The following is a 16,393-nucleotide window of genomic DNA, read 5'->3' as shown; positions in this document are numbered from 1 at the left end:
ATTAACCCTCTCATACTGCCTTATTAATTCTCTCATACTGTTTAACTTTCGTGTGCTTCTTTCCAATGAGCACATATGTGGCATGAAAAAGAAACTTACACTTCTAGTACTCAACCAATATACCTAAGAACTGCTTTGAATATAGTAAACTCACTATTTGTTACTACTTCAAAGGTCTGCTTTAGGCTACCCTGACAAATGACTGACTGACAGACAGACAGACAGACACACACAGACAAATGTAATTCTCATTTCCTGAACTAAAACATGGAATATAATTGAAAAATCTACAGAACAGGGGCAGCTAGGTGGTGCAGTGGATAGAGCACTGGCTCTGGAGTCAGGAGGACCTGAGTTCAAATCCAGCCTCAGAGCACACACTTCACACTTACTAGCTGTGTGACCCTGGGCAAGTCACTTAACCCCATTGCCTAGCAAACAAAACAAAACAAAAGAAAATCTACAGAACAGAGAAGGCAGTAGGATACAATATAAATCCTTCAATCAGGCATCTAAGGACCTCCACAATCTAATTCTTACATACTTTTCTAGTTTAACTCATGCTGGTACAGACCACAAAATCAAGTCTAGTCAAACAGAAATATTAGCTCCTTTCTAGCCTGTTACAAAATTGATCTTCCATTTCCCCTGATTCCCATTCCTTGAATGTACTTCTTCTTCATTCCTACCTCTGAGAATCCTTGCATTACCTCGAGATTCAATTTAGGTATCATCTACTTTGAAAAGCCTTCAGTGACCCCACCAATTTGTGTTCTCTCTCTCAATTTAACTTTTATTATACATGGAAGCATATTGTATATAGAGAGTAGAAAGTAGGCACCATGAAGGTAAGGACAGTTATTTTTGTCATTGTACAACTAGAGACTACCATTGTGAATTGCACATAGCAAACATTTAATTACTGAATTAAAAATGATGATTTCTTTTTAAGAAGGAAATAAATTAGATAAACAAAGTAAACAAAAAAGATATGACCAGATTTTTTTTAAAAACCATTTTTTCAAAGGCTCTATCAACAGTCTTTAAAAAGCCTCCTTCATTCCACACCCTCTTGTCCCTTGATGCCTCAACTGTGAACCCTAAAGCAGATTATTATTATTAAAGCCAGTAAAAGCAATAGGAAAAAAAGGGGGGGGGAAGGACATGCAAAAAAGAGGGGAAGAGAGCCATGAAAAGATGGGAAAATCCAAGAAAAAAATCTCTAGTTGCAGATTCCTAAATGGCTTAACTCTAAATATTCTACTCTTTGTCCAGTTCAAAGCTGTTCCAACAGAACACACTGAAATTATAACATACAATTATGTAACTGTGGAGTGTTGAGAATAAAGATACAATGGTAGGTTATTCTAGTCATTGAAACCTTTGAGGAACCTGCGAAACTGGAAAAAGTTCCAGCCAAATTCTACTTTCCTTTTCCTTTCTCACACTCCAAGCACTCGAGCATAAAAATAAATAAAATAAAAAAAAAATTAACTACCTTTAAACTCAAAGTTGGATGAACTGGATGAAGAGAAAGGAGAAAAAGGTGCAAAATAAATACTTTTCTCTCTTATTTGGAAGCTAGAAACTAGCATAGTTTCGGTTTGTTATTATTGCTTAAAACAATTAGGAGATACAAGAAATGTGAAATCTAAATGCTACAGATGATTACAATTGACATCTATCAAAAAGCACTAGGGTATAAATCTATCTAGGGTATAAATGTTTTATAAGTATTTTTTTTAAACAGTAACTTACCTCTCAAACCATGCTTTTATACTCTGGGCAAACGGTTCAGTGGGATACATTTGGTTGTGTTTTAGATATAAAAGGATGTCTAAGAGCCTTCTTTCAAATGGATTATTCTTCACACCTTTTGCAAAGTCAAAGAAAGCTTGAAAAGTTTCCCAATTAGGAATTATTCTATGATTAAGCATTTCAAGATACAGATTCCAAGCTAAGTTCACTTCTTGGTGAAGAAGTGCTCCTTTGATACAGTCACCATAATTCTTTTTTGAAGGAGACATGACTTTTTTGATTTCTTCTAACAGGATCAGTGTCTCTCTCCACTGATCTGAATGGATTAATCCCCGGATGAGAAGAGTATAACCTTCAGGTTCTAGAGTTCTGTACCTGGTCTTCATAATTTCATAGACATCAATAACCTCTGTTGTCTGTCTCTGAGAAACACACAAAGTCAAGTACCCAATAAGTAGCTTATATCCCACAACACCATTATTTTTCCTGGCTATCCAAGACAGCAGAGATTTTGCAATATCTATAGAGCAACTGTATTTGACCATCTGTGCTATCATCCAATTTTCAAAAATGTCTTTTTGTTCAAAATTTTCCTTTACTTTGTCCCATTCTTCTGAATTCAAAGGTTTTGTTGGGAGTAACACAGGGCTGCTAAAGGGAAAACAGTGTTGTTGATCTTTCTTATATCCAAACACCTCTGATTTCTTCTTAGCAGTTCCAGCTGAAAACAAGGGATGAGGAGAAACAGACGACTCTTGCTTACTTCTGTTCTTACCACTCTTACTACTCGATGTGGCCTTGGAAATCAGCAATTTAGTTGCTTTGGTATTTTGTAGAAATGGTAAAGTAAGAGAAAAATATCTTTGCTCTTTCTTACCAAAGTGGAAGTAGGAGTATAAAACAGAGTATGTTTGGTTCCTGGGACTTGGTCCCTGATACAGTCTGTTCTTCCAAAGCATCTGCCAACTCCGACAAAAAGACAAAAGGAGAGTCATCATCCAAGATGGAGAGAGAGAGACTCAGGGACTGACTGAATACAAGAAAACAAGGGTGTTAAGAGGATCGTGAGGGGATCAATTTTGAGAAGGGAAATTTTTAGTTTCTCAAGTTAAAGTACTTTCTTTGTAAAGAGAACACTAATATCTAACAGCAGGTGAGGGTGATTTCTCTCTAGGCACAAAGAAGCAGTTAGATCCAGTATCTAGGGCAGAGGACTCTGCTTAAAGCTAAGGTTCTTCTAGGTACTAGAGTTCGGAGGTTCACAGGATTATAGATTTAATGCTGCAAGTGGCCTTACAGGTCATCTAGTCCAATTCCTTCATTTTACAGATGAGGAAACTGAGGCCCAGAAAGGTTAAATGACTTTCTGAAGGTTACACAAAAAGCAGTAGACCACGATTTGAACTTATGTTTCCAAATGAGAGCTATTTCCTTATAAGCCAGTCAGAGAACCTAAAAATAAGAAACACATAGTAGAATATTAGCACCCCATCCAGAATCACAAATAGCATTTAAGTCAGGTAAAGGACAGCTATCTTACAGCTATCTATCAAGTCAAACACTGTAATTATAGTCCTCATTTCTCTTTTGGCCTTATTGATTTTTATTTACTTGACTTTAGGACTTCTCCACCAGTCCCAGGAAATTCATTATTGTGATAACTTCATCACCTTATGAGATCTCATCAACCTTGGAACTCCACCTCACTAGTAATCTCAACTTTTGATTGGGGGATGGGGCCATGAAAACCAATCCTCCATTTAAGTAGATACCTCAGCCCAGGCATCTCTGCATTTCTTATCTTTGGGACTTGTCTGACCAACTTCTCCAGTATGTACTTGCAGAGGCCTCTACCCTCCACCTGTTTTCAGCTTCTGTTTATGTGTTGTCTTTCCCCATCAGACTGTAAGGTCCTTGAGGGTACTGATTGTCTTTTTTGAATTTGTATCCCCAGCCCAATGCCTGGCACATAGGTGCTTAATAAATGTTTATTTAAAATATTTATTTAAAGTTGGGGGAGCAATACAAAGTTTAGATAACAGACCTTGTTTGAGAGCTTGGAGTTCAGTCTGTCATGGGGTAAAAGATATATACAGAAATAATAACTAATGTTCATCTAGTGCTGTAAGGTTTGCAAAGCACTTACATATATTACCTCATCTGATCCTCATACATTATTACACTGAAGGAGTGTCGTCTAGGTGCCCACTGGGTTAACTTCCAGACCTTAAAAAAGCCATCACTTGCTGGAAATATGGGACCAGACAGGGGTTCCCACAGTCAATCAATCAACCAGGACTTATAAATTACCTACTACTTACCAGGAACTGAGCTAAGTGCTGAAAAGACAAAAAGAATTAAATAATTTCTTTTTGCAAGGAACTTATATACTAAAACAAGGGGAGGGAGGAAGACAACACAAAAAATGGGAAATGGAGATAACAAGTACATATATAAATGTATATAGGATAAATATAAAGGGAATAAATACAAAGTATAACTACAAGATTGTTTGGGAGGGGGAATACTAGGAGCTGGATAATCAGGAAAGACTTCATAAAAAAGGCTGTTCAGGCTCCACCTTGAAGAGGAAGTGTATGAGACAGCAGTAAAGAGAGAGTACATTCCAGGTATGGGGGAGAGTAAGTACAAAGACAGAGATGGGAGACTGAGTGCTGCGTATGAGGAAGACTGCCAATTTGCCTGGACTGCAGAATGCAAGAAGGAGAGTAATGTCCAATGAGGCTGGAAAGGTAAGTTGGGTCAAGGTTGTAAAGGGCTCTGAAAGCTAAACAGATCCTTGAGACAATAGGGAGCTAATGGATTTTATTGGGTAGGAGTGTGATGGTCAAATTTGAATTTAAGGTAAATAGCTTTGGTAGCAGAGTTGGAGGATGGACTGGAGCATTAAAGAGGCAGGGAGACTAGTCAGGAAGGAAAGAAGGAAACAAGCATTTAGTAAGTGCTTTACTATGTGCCAGGCGCTGTGCTAAACACTTTATAAATATTATCTTATCTGATCCTTATGATAACCCTGTATCATTATCCACCTTTTACAGTTGAGGAAACTGAGACAGAGATTAAGTGACTTGCCCAGGTTCACACAGCTAGTAAGTGTCTGAAGCCAGATCTGAAGTCAGGTCCACCTTACTTCAGGCCCAGTGCTCTATACTCTGTGCCATCTAGCTGTCTCAAGGCAGAAGGCCATTGGAATGAAGGTACGAGTAGCTTAATTAAGTTAGGGACTTGTTTAAGTAGAAAGAGTCAAATACAAGAAATGTTGTAGAGACAAAAATGGCAAGATTTGGCATCTGACTGGGTAAGTGAAGTGAGGGTGAATTAGAAGTAAAAGTTGTATTAATAACTAATTATTGAATCAGAACCAAGGTTTTTCCCTTTTTCTACTTCCTTATCCAGAAAACAACCACTGTGGGAAATCCTGCTCAAAGATTTACCCTGGCCAAGATCTACTCAGAGACAGTAAAGAGAAATTCTAACTTTAGGCTAATGGGTGCATTCCTGCTCACTACGTTCACTCAGACTGATCTGGGAAAACATTAATTCTCCCTTTTGTCAGAGAGTTGATATGAAAACTGATGTCTCTGACCAAGATTTGGGTGATCCAAGTCACGTACCCAAAGACCCTCACTGTAACATAGCCTAGCCTCTCATTGTAATATTCATACTCTCATTAATTGTTAGCCAATCTAAGGACTGGCTAACTCTAGGGAATATCTACTCTTCCAAGGGCGCATAAACTGTGAGCCTACTGCCATGAGCTTTTGGTCTAAAAGAGATGGATAAACAGAGCATTATTAATAACATAATTAAATTACCCAGAAATTATGTCTCTTGAACTTTTTAAATGTCACAAGTTTGGAAGAATGGGTTTAGAGGAGGAAGACAATAATGGATTCTCTTTTGGACACACTGAGTTTGAGATGTTTCCAGGATACCCAGTTTGAGATCTAATAAACCTTGGTGACATGAGACAGAAGCTGAGGGAAGAGATTAGAACTGGAGACAGAGATCTGTAAGTCATTTCCTCAGATATGCAAATCTGTTAGAGTTGATGTAGGAGAAGAGAGCCCAGGATAAAGCCTTGGAGAACACACACTAAGGGACCACAATATTGATTATGAACCACCAAAGAAGACTGGGGAGAAGTGGTTAGACCAGTGGAGACAAATCAGGTGGCCTCATGAAAATTCACAGAAGAAAGAGTATCTGGGGGTGTCAGACTAAGCAGAAAGATGAATACTGAAAACAAAGACTATCAGATATGGCAATTAAGGGATCATAAGTAAGCAAAGAAAGTTAAAATATCTAATGCATGTGTTGCTCAGCTCTGGTCAAGGCCCCACCCCCCCAAAACACTGAAGCCTGAACTACAAGCAGAGAATGATAAATTTTGTTGTTGTTCTTCAGTTGTGTCCAACTTTTCGTGCCCCCATTTGGGGTTTTCTTGACAAAGATACTAGAATGGTTTGTCATTTCCTTCTCCAGCTCATTTTACAGATGAGGAAACAGAGGAAAATAGGGTTAAGTGACTTGCCCAGAGTAATATAGTTACTTAAGTGTTTGAGTCCACATTCGCACTCAGGTCTTCCTTACTCCAGTCCCGGTGCTCTATACACTTCCACATCTAGCTAAAAACTTAAAAAAGTGGTGCCAGAAATTAGGAAAAAGAAGATATTCATTCATCTCATTAAATTCAGTTCTAACCACAGCTGTACCACTTATACAATGTGACCTTGTGGATATCATTTCTCTTTCTTTATCTCCAAAATAAGAGGCTTGGACTAAATCTTTAGGAAGTAAATCAGATTTAAAGCTGGAGGGGACTTCAAGGGTCATTTAATTCCAACACCTCCCTCATCATCACTCCTATTTTACAGATGAGGAAAGAGGCATGGAAAGGTTAAGGGACTTGCTTACATCAGTTTTGGGATATGAACTGGAGTTCCAACATAAACTAGCAGTGTTATTTCCATTTTACGTTTAAAATAAACTGAAACTCAAAGAGATCAAGTGGCCTTAAGGCTTCAGCAAGTTATGTCATAACTGTGATCAGGGTTCAATACTTTCTACACTTTGCTAACCATTGGGCAACCTTACATGAAAGCTGCTCTCAGCAGGGACTAATGTTCCCCCCAATACTTGAGAGTCCTGGCTACCCTTAACCTTAAGTAAAAAGCTAGTGGGAACTTCTACACCTACTAAGAAATGGGGTCTCTCCGCTTCTAAATGCAGTAACCTTCATGTGGAATGTTATTTTAAATTAGGGACGATTTAAAAAAAAATTAATGCTCAATTTATACCTCACAATACGACCTTATGAGAACCTATGCACCCGCTAAAGCACTCTTTCCAAAAGGAAAAGGAAAAAAGACCAAACAACCACAACCCCAGGAGACTTACAAAGGTTGACACCCACCTCCTGATAGAGGTAGACGAAGAGCGCACGCAGATGGTTACAGTTTTCTATTTTTTGGCCAATTAGGTGATTTGTTTTGCCTGACTATATGTGCTTGTAAAAAGGCCTTTTTCTTAATTTCTTAACGGGCGCCTGGGGAGCTGAGACAGAAGGGGGACCTTTGTTTGAAACCAAACTAAAATTTAATTTAAAGAAAAAAAAAATTCAGAACGCAGAAACTACCTTTCCCAACATGCTTTGCAATCCAATCTCAGGGCACGGACGGGGTAGATCGTGGGAATTGTGGGTCACCAGGACGAAAAGAGAAACGAAAAAAATCAACTGTGTCCCATCAAGCAGCTTCAGACCCCCTTATTCCACTTCCCTAGCGAGCACAGGCGGATAGCTGAGTCTTTCGGGTCTCTTTTCGTTCCGGCGACCCACAGTTGGCACAATCTACCTCCAAACCCAGCGAAGACGAACTCACCGTTAAGTGGCAGGCGGCGGCGAAAAAACAGCTCCTTTTGCGCAAGCTGTTCTGCGGCCCGCGTCATCCCATTGGGGCCTCACGTGACAATTATGGAGCTATAAAACGCGAGAAAGAAAAGAGACGCCTACTCTTTAGGAAGAAATTGCGAAGAGGATAGCTGACGCTTGCTGCGTCGGTTTAAGGGGAAAAAAAAATCCATCCGGCTTTCATACTTTCTGCCTTAGAACGTCGCGAATAATGGGCCTTCTCCCACGTTCCCTCTCCGCTCAGGTTTCCGCCAGTACCTAAGATGGAGGCCGAGCGTCAACCTCGTCGGGGTCTCCCTCCTTTCCCCGCCCCGCCCCCCTCCGAAATGACTACGGTGGCCTGCTTCTGGGGCGCCGGAGACGGAGTGGTTGCGCAGCCGTTAGTGAAGAGCTACGGTCTGAGGCACCACGCAGGGATTCATCTATGGACTGGAGAGACGTGCTTCGCAGACGGTTAGCAGCCTCAAATTGTGAGTACGAGAAGTGAGGTGGACACGGATAAGTCGGGGAGGCGGGGGCGGGCCTGGCCGGCCGAGGCAGCCCTGTTCTGGTGGTCCTCGGTTTCCCTGAGCCCTCGCGGAAGGAGGGTGCGCGGCTTGGGCCCCTCGGCGCCTGCGGGTCGCGGGCCTTGGGGGAGAGATTCTTCTTTGGGGAGGGCTGGTGCCTCAGCTGCTGGGTGGCGGGGTGCTCACCAGGGGTAGGTACACCTTGACCTTTCTCTGTCTTTCCACGACCACCTGGATAAAAACCAGTTAATTTCTACCCAGTCTTATGTTCCTGTTCCCATGTGCCCTTTAAGCACTGCGAGCTAATGCGGAAGTAGAGAAGAGACAGCCCGGGGAGACAGCCCCTTTTCCAGGGCAGCACCCAAGGCTTGGAATACTTTTGGCACTTTGGTCGGTGCAACTTTTTAGTGCTCCTAAATGTTATGGCATGTAGAAAACATTAAACAGACACAGTCACCCACCTTCACCACCCAACCCAAGTTGTCATCCTTGAGTTTTCACTCTTTCTCTCCCTGCCAAAATCTAATCATTTTTAAGTCCTATCATTTCAACCTTCATAATACCTTTAATATATGCCCCTCTTCCTCTCTGCTGACACTGCAACCACCCACGTACAGGCTCTCATTACCTCAAGTCTAGATTGCAATAGCCTGTTGGTTGTTCTCCCTGCCTCAAGTCTCTCTCCACTCAGCTGTCAAATTGATGTTCCTAAAATGGAAAATGGAAGTCTGACCCTCTTTAAAAAGCCCTAACAACTCCCTATTACTTCCAGTATTAAATTCTAAAATTTTCTGTTTTACTTTTTTTTTTTTTGAGGCAGTTGGGGTTAAGTGACTTGCCCAGAGTCACACAGCTAGTAAGTGTTAAATGTCTGAGGCTGGATTTGAACTCAGGTTTTTCTGACTCCAAGGCCAGAGCTCTATTCACTGTGCCACCTAGTCTGTTTAACTCTTAAAGCCCTTTATTATCTTGCCCTTTCCTATCTTTCTAGTCTGCTTACACCCTTTCTGCCTTTCATGTACTCTGCAATTCAATGACACTGGCCTTCATAATGTTTCTTGTATATGACACTCCACATCTTTCAGTTCTTGAGTGTTTTTATCCCCCTAATGCCTGAAATTCTCTTCCTTCTCTTTACTGCCTCCAGTCCTCTTCAATCCAAGTGCCTTCCTTCTGAGATTACTACCTATTTTTCCTACTTATAAATTTTTTGTACGTACTTATGTTATCTGCTTTGAAATTCCTCATTGGTCACATATACCCTCCCCCCCCCACACTCTACCTCACCAGTTGCCCTCTGAGTGAAATTAATTTTTAATATTTGGAAATTATGTCTCACTGTCATCTAGCAACACTGGTTTATGAAAGAGATTGATTTTTGTTTCTGTGGGAAACTTGGGGTCAAAGTAGTCCTACAGTTTCCCAGAGGAAGTCCAACCCACTGTTTTCCACCTTTCCAACTCTGATATGAACCTTCTTGTCCATCAGTTTGCATTTCACGAATGGGTCTGTATTATTCAGTCTGTCCAAATTCATGTCCTGTCCAATTGATATTCGTAAGGTGCAAGTCTGACCATGTCAGTTTGATCTCGCAAGAAGCTTCAGTGGCATTTCATTGCATTTAGAATTCTCTGTTTTTTCTACTGTGCCTTAGGAGTTATTAGGAGAATCTTATCCTGTAAGATCCTGTTTGGTATTCTGTTATCACCATCTTCTGATTGGAAGGTAAAAGCCATGAACTCCAAACCTCTAAAAGGAAGGAGCTCAGCTCAGAACCTCGCCTCATTTCTCATGTGGCTGTACAACTTTGGAACTTATCTGATTTTTTGGGTACCTTCCACAGCACCTTCCTCCTCTTACTTTTCAGCTTCTTTTTGTGTATTGTCTTCCTTGAGTCCTTGAGGATAGGGGATGTCTTTTTTCATATTTGTATCTCCAGTGCTTAGAACAGTGCATAGCACATAGTGGTGTGTGCTACAGTTACCCAAAAATAACACTCAGAGATTTTCCAGGTATAAAGTGAAAGATTTATTACATTCTGGCGAGAAGCGGCCGTCTGCTTCGTCTGGCAGTTGGAGCGAAGTGAGGCAAGGCACAAAGGCCAAGACAAAGGCTATATAGTCCTAACACAGAGATACCCACCCACCACTGGCTTTGAATTCCCATTGGACAGGAATTTCAGCCTTACAATCTAAAACTCGAAAATCTACCCCAGAAACAAGGAATCTCGTTGTAATACTACCAATCCTAGCTATTTTATCCTTTTTAGTAATAGCTATTATCTAATGCTGATGTAGCAGTACAAATCATGAGTTTTCTAGGAACCTGAAACTTAGGCCTATTCAGGCTAGTAACTAACCTTGAGTTTGTAACAGTCTAAGAAATTGCTACACCCAGTCCATCTGAGAGATCTCACATTGTTTACATTGTTTCACTCAGTTAAAAAAACCAGAGTCTTGACAAAAGTTTGCAAAAGGAGAGATCTCTTCGTTGACTTTCTCAAGAAAGTGCACCCCCATGCTGCCTCAGCTGCCTCGAGAGTTCGAGTGCTCTTTGTTCAAGGCAAGACTACATAGACCCCAACGTAGCAGCCCACCCTAACCCCCTTCCCGTCGGCTCATTGACTGAGCCTCAGGTATACAATCTATTCGTGTAAAAACTACCCCCAGCAACAGAGAGAACAAAGAGGTATAGAAATTATGTTAGCACGTTCCCCTTTTCAGGGCCTCACAGTTTCAGCAGTCTTTTACTAGAGGATGAGATAGACAGGTGCTCCCATGTCTCAGGAATTTCCGCTAACGCTATCCAAGAGCAGGAGAGGGAGAAGGCTAGGGGAGGGGGTCTTGCATTCTGAGGGGTCTTCACTTAGTGTTGGTACACATGTACCACTCAAAAGCAACAATACCAGAACCATTAACAAGAACTGATGACCCTTTGAGGAGGCTTCACTTCTGAGAGATCATCTCTCACAGTGGTTACTTAAATGTTATTGACTGACTCTTATCTGACGTTTAAGTTCCTTTACAATCTGAATCAAAAACCTACTATTTCATACTTTGCTTTTTTTTGTTTACCTTGCTGTATACATTATGCATGTGTTGTGTTGATTCTATCAGGTACTAGAAATGTACTTTTTTTTTTAGGCAATTGGAGTTAAGTGACTTGCCAAGGGTCACACAAGCTAGTTAAGTGTCAAATGTCTTGTTTGAGGTCGAATTTGAACTCAGGTCCTCCTTACTCCAGGGCTGGTGCTCTATCTACTGTGCCACCTACCTGCCCCCCAAAATGTACTTTTGTTTTTATTTTAGTTTAGTTTTTATGTATTTTTATTTTTTTTATTAGTTTATTTTGATTTATCAACAGTCACTTCCATAAGCTTTTTTTAATATAGAAATTTATTTATTTTTAGTTTTCAACACTTCCGCAAGATTTTGAATTCCTAATTTTCACCCCATCTTGTCCCTCCCCCCACCCCAAGATGGCATGCATTCTGAATATCCCTTCCCCTAGTCTGCCTTCCCTTCTATCTCTCCCCCCCTTCTCTTATCCCCTTCCCCTTCTATTTTCCTGTAGGGTAGGATAGATTTCTGTACCTCATTTCCTGTTGTATGTTGAAACTTTTTTTTAAACATGTGTTTTTAAAACTTTGGGTTCCAAATTTTCTCCCTTCCTCCTACCCCATCCACCATTATTGAAAAGTAAGCAACTCAATACAGGTCATACATGTGCAGTTATGCAAAACACTTCCATAGTAGACATGTTGTGAAAAACTAACTCTATTTCCCTCAATCCTATCCTGCCCCCCCCCCATTTATTCTATTCTTTCTTTTGACCCTGTCCCTCCTCAGAAGTACTTCCTTCTGATTACCCCTTTCCCAATCTGGCCTTCTCTCTGTCATCCCCCTGCTCTCTTGTCCCCTTCCTCCCCTATTTTCCTGTAGGGTAAGACAGATTTCCATACCCAATTCGGTGTGTATGTTATTCCCTCCCTAAGCCAAATCCTATGAGAATAAGATTCCCTCATTTCCTCTCACCTTTCCCTGTTTCCCCTCCACTGTAAGAACCTTTTCTTGTCTGTTTTGTGCTAGATAATGTACCCCATTCTACCTCTCCCTTTCTCTTTCTCCTAGTATAATCCTCTCTCACCCCTTAATTTTATTCTCCAGATATTACCCCTTCATCTTCAACTCACCCTGTGCCATCTATCTATCTGTCCATCTGTCTATCCATCTATACATATAATTTTTTCCCCTCCCACTACCCTAATACTGACAAAGGTCTCATGAGTTATAAATATCATCTTTCCATGCAGGAATATAAACACTTCAGTCTTAATAAGTCTCTTATGATTTCTCTTTCCTGTTTACCTCTTCATATTCCACTTGAGTCTTGTATTTGAAAGTCAAATTTTCTATTTAGCTCTGGTCTTTTCATCAAGAATGCTTGAAAATCCTCTATTTCACTGAATGACCATTTTCCCTCCTTCAGGGGGTGCTGGGTAGGTGATTCTTGGTTGTAATCCTATCTCCTTTGCTCTCTGGAATATTATATTCCATGCCCTGTAGTCCCTTAATGTAGAAGCTGCTAAATCTTGTGTTATCCTGATTGTATTTCCACAATATTTGAATTGTTTCTTTCTGGCTGCTTGCAATATTTTCTCCTTGACCTGGAAACTCTCGAATTTGGCTACAATATTCCTAGGAGTTTTCCTTTGGGGATCTCTTTCAGGGGGAGATTGGTGGATTCTCTCAATTTCTATTTTGCCTTCTGGTTCTAAAATATCAGAGCAGTTTTCCTTGATAATTTCTTGAAAGATGATGTCCAGGCTTTTTTATTTTGATCATGGCTTTCAGATAGTCCAATACTTTTTAAATTCTCTCTCCTGCATCTATTTTCCAGGTCAGTTGTTTTTCCAATGAGATATTTCATGTTGTTTTCTAATTTTTCATTCATTTGGATTTGTTCTACTGTGTCTTGATTTCTCATAAAGTCACTATCTTCCAATTGCTCTATTCTAATTTTTAAAGAAGTATTTTCTTCAGTAAGCTTTTGGACTTCCTTTTCCATTTGGCCAATTATTCTTTTTAGGGCATTCTTCTCCTCATTGGCTTTTTGGACCTCTTTTGCCATTTGGGTTAGGCTATTTTTTAAAGTGTTATTTTCTTCAGTATTTTTTTGGGTGTCCTTTAGCAAGCTGTTGACTTGTTTTTCATGATTTTCTTGCATCACTCTCATTTCTCTTCCCAGTTTTTCCTCTATTTCCCTTACTTGCTTCTCAAAATCCCTTTTGAGCTCTTCCAAGGCTTTGGACGGATTCATATTTTTCTTGGAGGCTTTGGATTGTGGGAGCTTTGACTTTGTTGTCTTTTTCTGGTTGTATGTTTTGATCTTCTTTTTCACCAAAGTAAGATAATACAGTCTGACTTTTTATGAGGTTTACTTATGATCCCAGCCAACTGCTTGAGTTTTAAACTCTTTGTTAAGGTAAGAGTCTGCTTCCAATGTGGAGAATGTACTGTCCCAAGCTTTGGGGGTTTGTATAGCTGTTTTCAGAGATACTTCTAGGGACCTGTAAATTTTCAGTTCTTCCAGGGTGGTATGATAAGAGGTGAGGTGTTTACTGCTTTCCTGGCCTGTGCTCTGGTCTTTGAGTGACCGGCCACAAGCAGTCTTTTCTGTCTTGGAACTGTGAGGAGGGTTTCCTGTCCACAGCCACTACAAGCTCCACCATGCCAGCGCTCCTCCTCACCACAGGACTGCCACCCAGAACTGTGACCCAGATCCAAGCACGGCCAAAGTAAGAAATTCCTGCCTCAGCACCAGCAAAGGGATCCCTGCAGTCCCCCTCTGATCAGCCACTTGATTCCCCCTCAGTCTGTGGGCCAGAGGTTCAGGACACAGCCACCGCCCCTGGCACCTGCACTCTGCACTCTGGAACTGGCTCTGACCGAACTCCTCTCTCACTGCAAAAATAGACTTTTCCCACTGACCTTCTAAGTTGTCTTCTGCGTTGGCGGATTGAGGAGTCTGGAAACCGCCACAGCTGCCTGTGATTCATTCCTCTGAGGCCTGCTCCAGGTTCGCTGCAGCCTGTGTGCCCAAGCCAAACTGCACTCCTCTACCCACCCAGTGCGATGTGCCTTTCTGATCAACCATCCATGCTGTCTTGGGCTGGAAATTTGTTTTACTCTGTCTTTTTGTGGGTTCTGCTGCTTTAGAATTTGTTTAGAGCCATTTTTTTATAGGTATCTGGAGGGGTTTGGGGAAGAGCTCAAGCAAGTCACTGCTTTCATGCTGCCATTTTGGCTCCGCTCTTCCATACAGTTCCATAAGCTTTTGAGTTTAAAATTTTTCTCCCCTTCCCTCCCCAAGACGGCACGCAATCTGATATAAGCTATGCATATACATTCCTATTAAACATAGTTTCACATTAGTGATGTTGTAAGGAAGAATTAGAACCAATAGAAAGAACCACAAGAAAGAGGATTTCATTGCTGAGAAGGGCTAAGTTTGTCAACGTTAGTCATTGCACAACATAGCTGTTGCTGTGTACAATGTTCTCCTGTTCTGCTCACTTCACTCAGTATCAAAACATACGAGTCTTTCCAGGTTTTTCTGAAGTCTGCCTGCTCATCATTTCTTATAGCACAATAATATTCCATTGCATTCATATACCACAACTTATTCAGCCATTCCCCAGTTGATGGACATCACCTCAATTTCCAAGTCTTCGCCACCACAAAAAGAGGTGCTATAAATATTTTTGTACATGTGGGTTCTTTTCCCATTTGTATGATCTCTTTGGGATACAGCCCTACAAGTGCTATTGCTGGGGTCAAAGGGTATGTACATTTTTATAGCCCTTTGTGCATAGTTCCAAATTGCTGTCCAGAATAGTTGGATCATTTCACAACTCCCTCAATAATGCGTTAGTGTTCCCATTTTCCCACATCTTCTCCAACATTTATCATTGTCCTGTTTTGTCATGTTGACCAATCTTATAGGTGTGATGTGGTAGCCCAGAGTTGTTTTGATTTTGAAGAAATGTGTTTTTGATTACTCGAAAGAGATTAACTTAATCCATATATGAAAAACTAAATGGATGAAAAATGCTTGTCTGGACATGTAGTGGGAAGGCTACTCCATGGAATTTTTATAACAGTACAGATTCTGAGATAGGACAGTGTCTAATGTGGATGTACAATGAGCTAGATCCAAAAGTGAATTGTAAGAAGAGAGAAGTCTAGATTTTATTTAATATGAATAACTGATGTTTATACAGAGCTTTAAGATTTGCAAAATGTTTTACATTCATTATCTGATCCTTAAAACAACCTTATTGGTTAGATAATATTAATAGGACCTAGACAAAAAAATCTTGCAATGGAGGGAATAATCACATTGTTTAGACCACAGTTTGATTGAAATGTTTTTTGAATGAAACAGGTAAACCATTGAGATGCTATGTCGTCCATGAATGAATGAATAAGTGCTTGCCATGTTCAAAGCACTGCGCTTTGTACTGGAGATACAAATAGAAAAGACAGTCAAAGAGCTCACATTCTAATGGGGAAGACATAAAGTTTCAGCAGCAAATCAGATGAGAAAGTCTCATGGTTCGTAGAGTACAATGGCAAAGCATATGGTAATGGCTTTTTTTTTTAACATCATTTCCACTGATGAAATAATAACTGTTTCTGATGTTGAACTGTCTGATTTGTCAAGGACTATAGTGGCAAGAAGTATAACCATAGCACCAGTAGGAGCAGTTGCCAGGCTTCCTTCCCCCAGGAGTTAATTCCCAGGATGATGCCTGAGACCACAGGCTTGGAGGCATTGCTATTTCCAAGGCTCTTGGGTTCAGAGTCCTGAGCTGTTTCCATCAGAATCTAAGGGGTGGTTTGACTTGCCTGGCACAAAATACCTCCTGCCTCTCCCTCAAGATGCCTTGCTGCTTTAGCTAGTCTGGCTTATCTGCTCTGTTTGTGTCAGTTGGTTGGCAGTTGGTGGGCATATATGGCTCCTTCTCCACAGGAATTAGCTCTCCAGATGTTGGCCAGGAGGGCTGGGCTAGAAGCAGGATTGATGGTTTGGGAGATGCTGCCACTCCTAGAGCTCCTGTATTTATATGACTATTGGAAGCAGTTGGTCAGCAGTTATTCCTGGTAGTTATGAGGAAGGGTCCTTCTCACCTTCC

At 40.8% G+C, this 16,393-nt stretch overlaps 2 protein-coding genes across 5 annotated transcripts in view; one reads left to right on the top strand and one right to left on the bottom strand.

Moving 5' to 3' along the window:
- PRORP (protein only RNase P catalytic subunit) overlaps positions 1 to 7,748 on the bottom strand; it is a 72,836-nt gene extending 65,088 nt beyond the window's left edge. For both annotated transcript variants that reach the window (XM_020991379.2, XM_020991381.2), the window contains exons 1-2: positions 7,662 to 7,748; positions 1,759 to 3,210 (exon numbers count right to left, since the gene is read on the bottom strand). In XM_020991379.2, coding sequence (XP_020847038.1) covers positions 1,759 to 2,756 — 998 coding nt within the window. In that variant the 5' untranslated portion in view covers positions 2,757 to 3,210; positions 7,662 to 7,748. The remainder of the gene's footprint in view (positions 1 to 1,758; positions 3,211 to 7,661) is intronic.
- Positions 7,749 to 8,077: 329 nt separating this feature from the next.
- PPP2R3C (protein phosphatase 2 regulatory subunit B''gamma) overlaps positions 8,078 to 16,393 on the top strand; it is a 29,650-nt gene continuing 21,334 nt past the window's right edge. The window contains exon 1 of one of the 3 annotated variants that reach the window (XM_020991382.2): positions 8,078 to 8,160. In XM_020991382.2, the coding sequence (XP_020847041.1) occupies positions 8,115 to 8,160 (46 nt within the window). In that variant the 5' untranslated portion in view covers positions 8,078 to 8,114. Of the gene's footprint in view, positions 8,161 to 14,007; positions 14,275 to 15,672; positions 15,842 to 16,393 lie in introns of those variants that run through there. The other 2 variants (XM_078150312.1, XM_078150311.1) reach the window with 2 other exon arrangements.

This window comes from Phascolarctos cinereus, unplaced genomic scaffold (genome assembly GCF_003287225.1).
Source record: "Phascolarctos cinereus isolate Bilbo 61053 unplaced genomic scaffold, phaCin_HiC Scaffold_2;HRSCAF=192, whole genome shotgun sequence".
NCBI classification, from domain to species: Eukaryota; Metazoa; Chordata; class Mammalia; order Diprotodontia; family Phascolarctidae; genus Phascolarctos; species Phascolarctos cinereus.
This window is presented reverse-complemented; position numbering and strand designations above follow the sequence as displayed.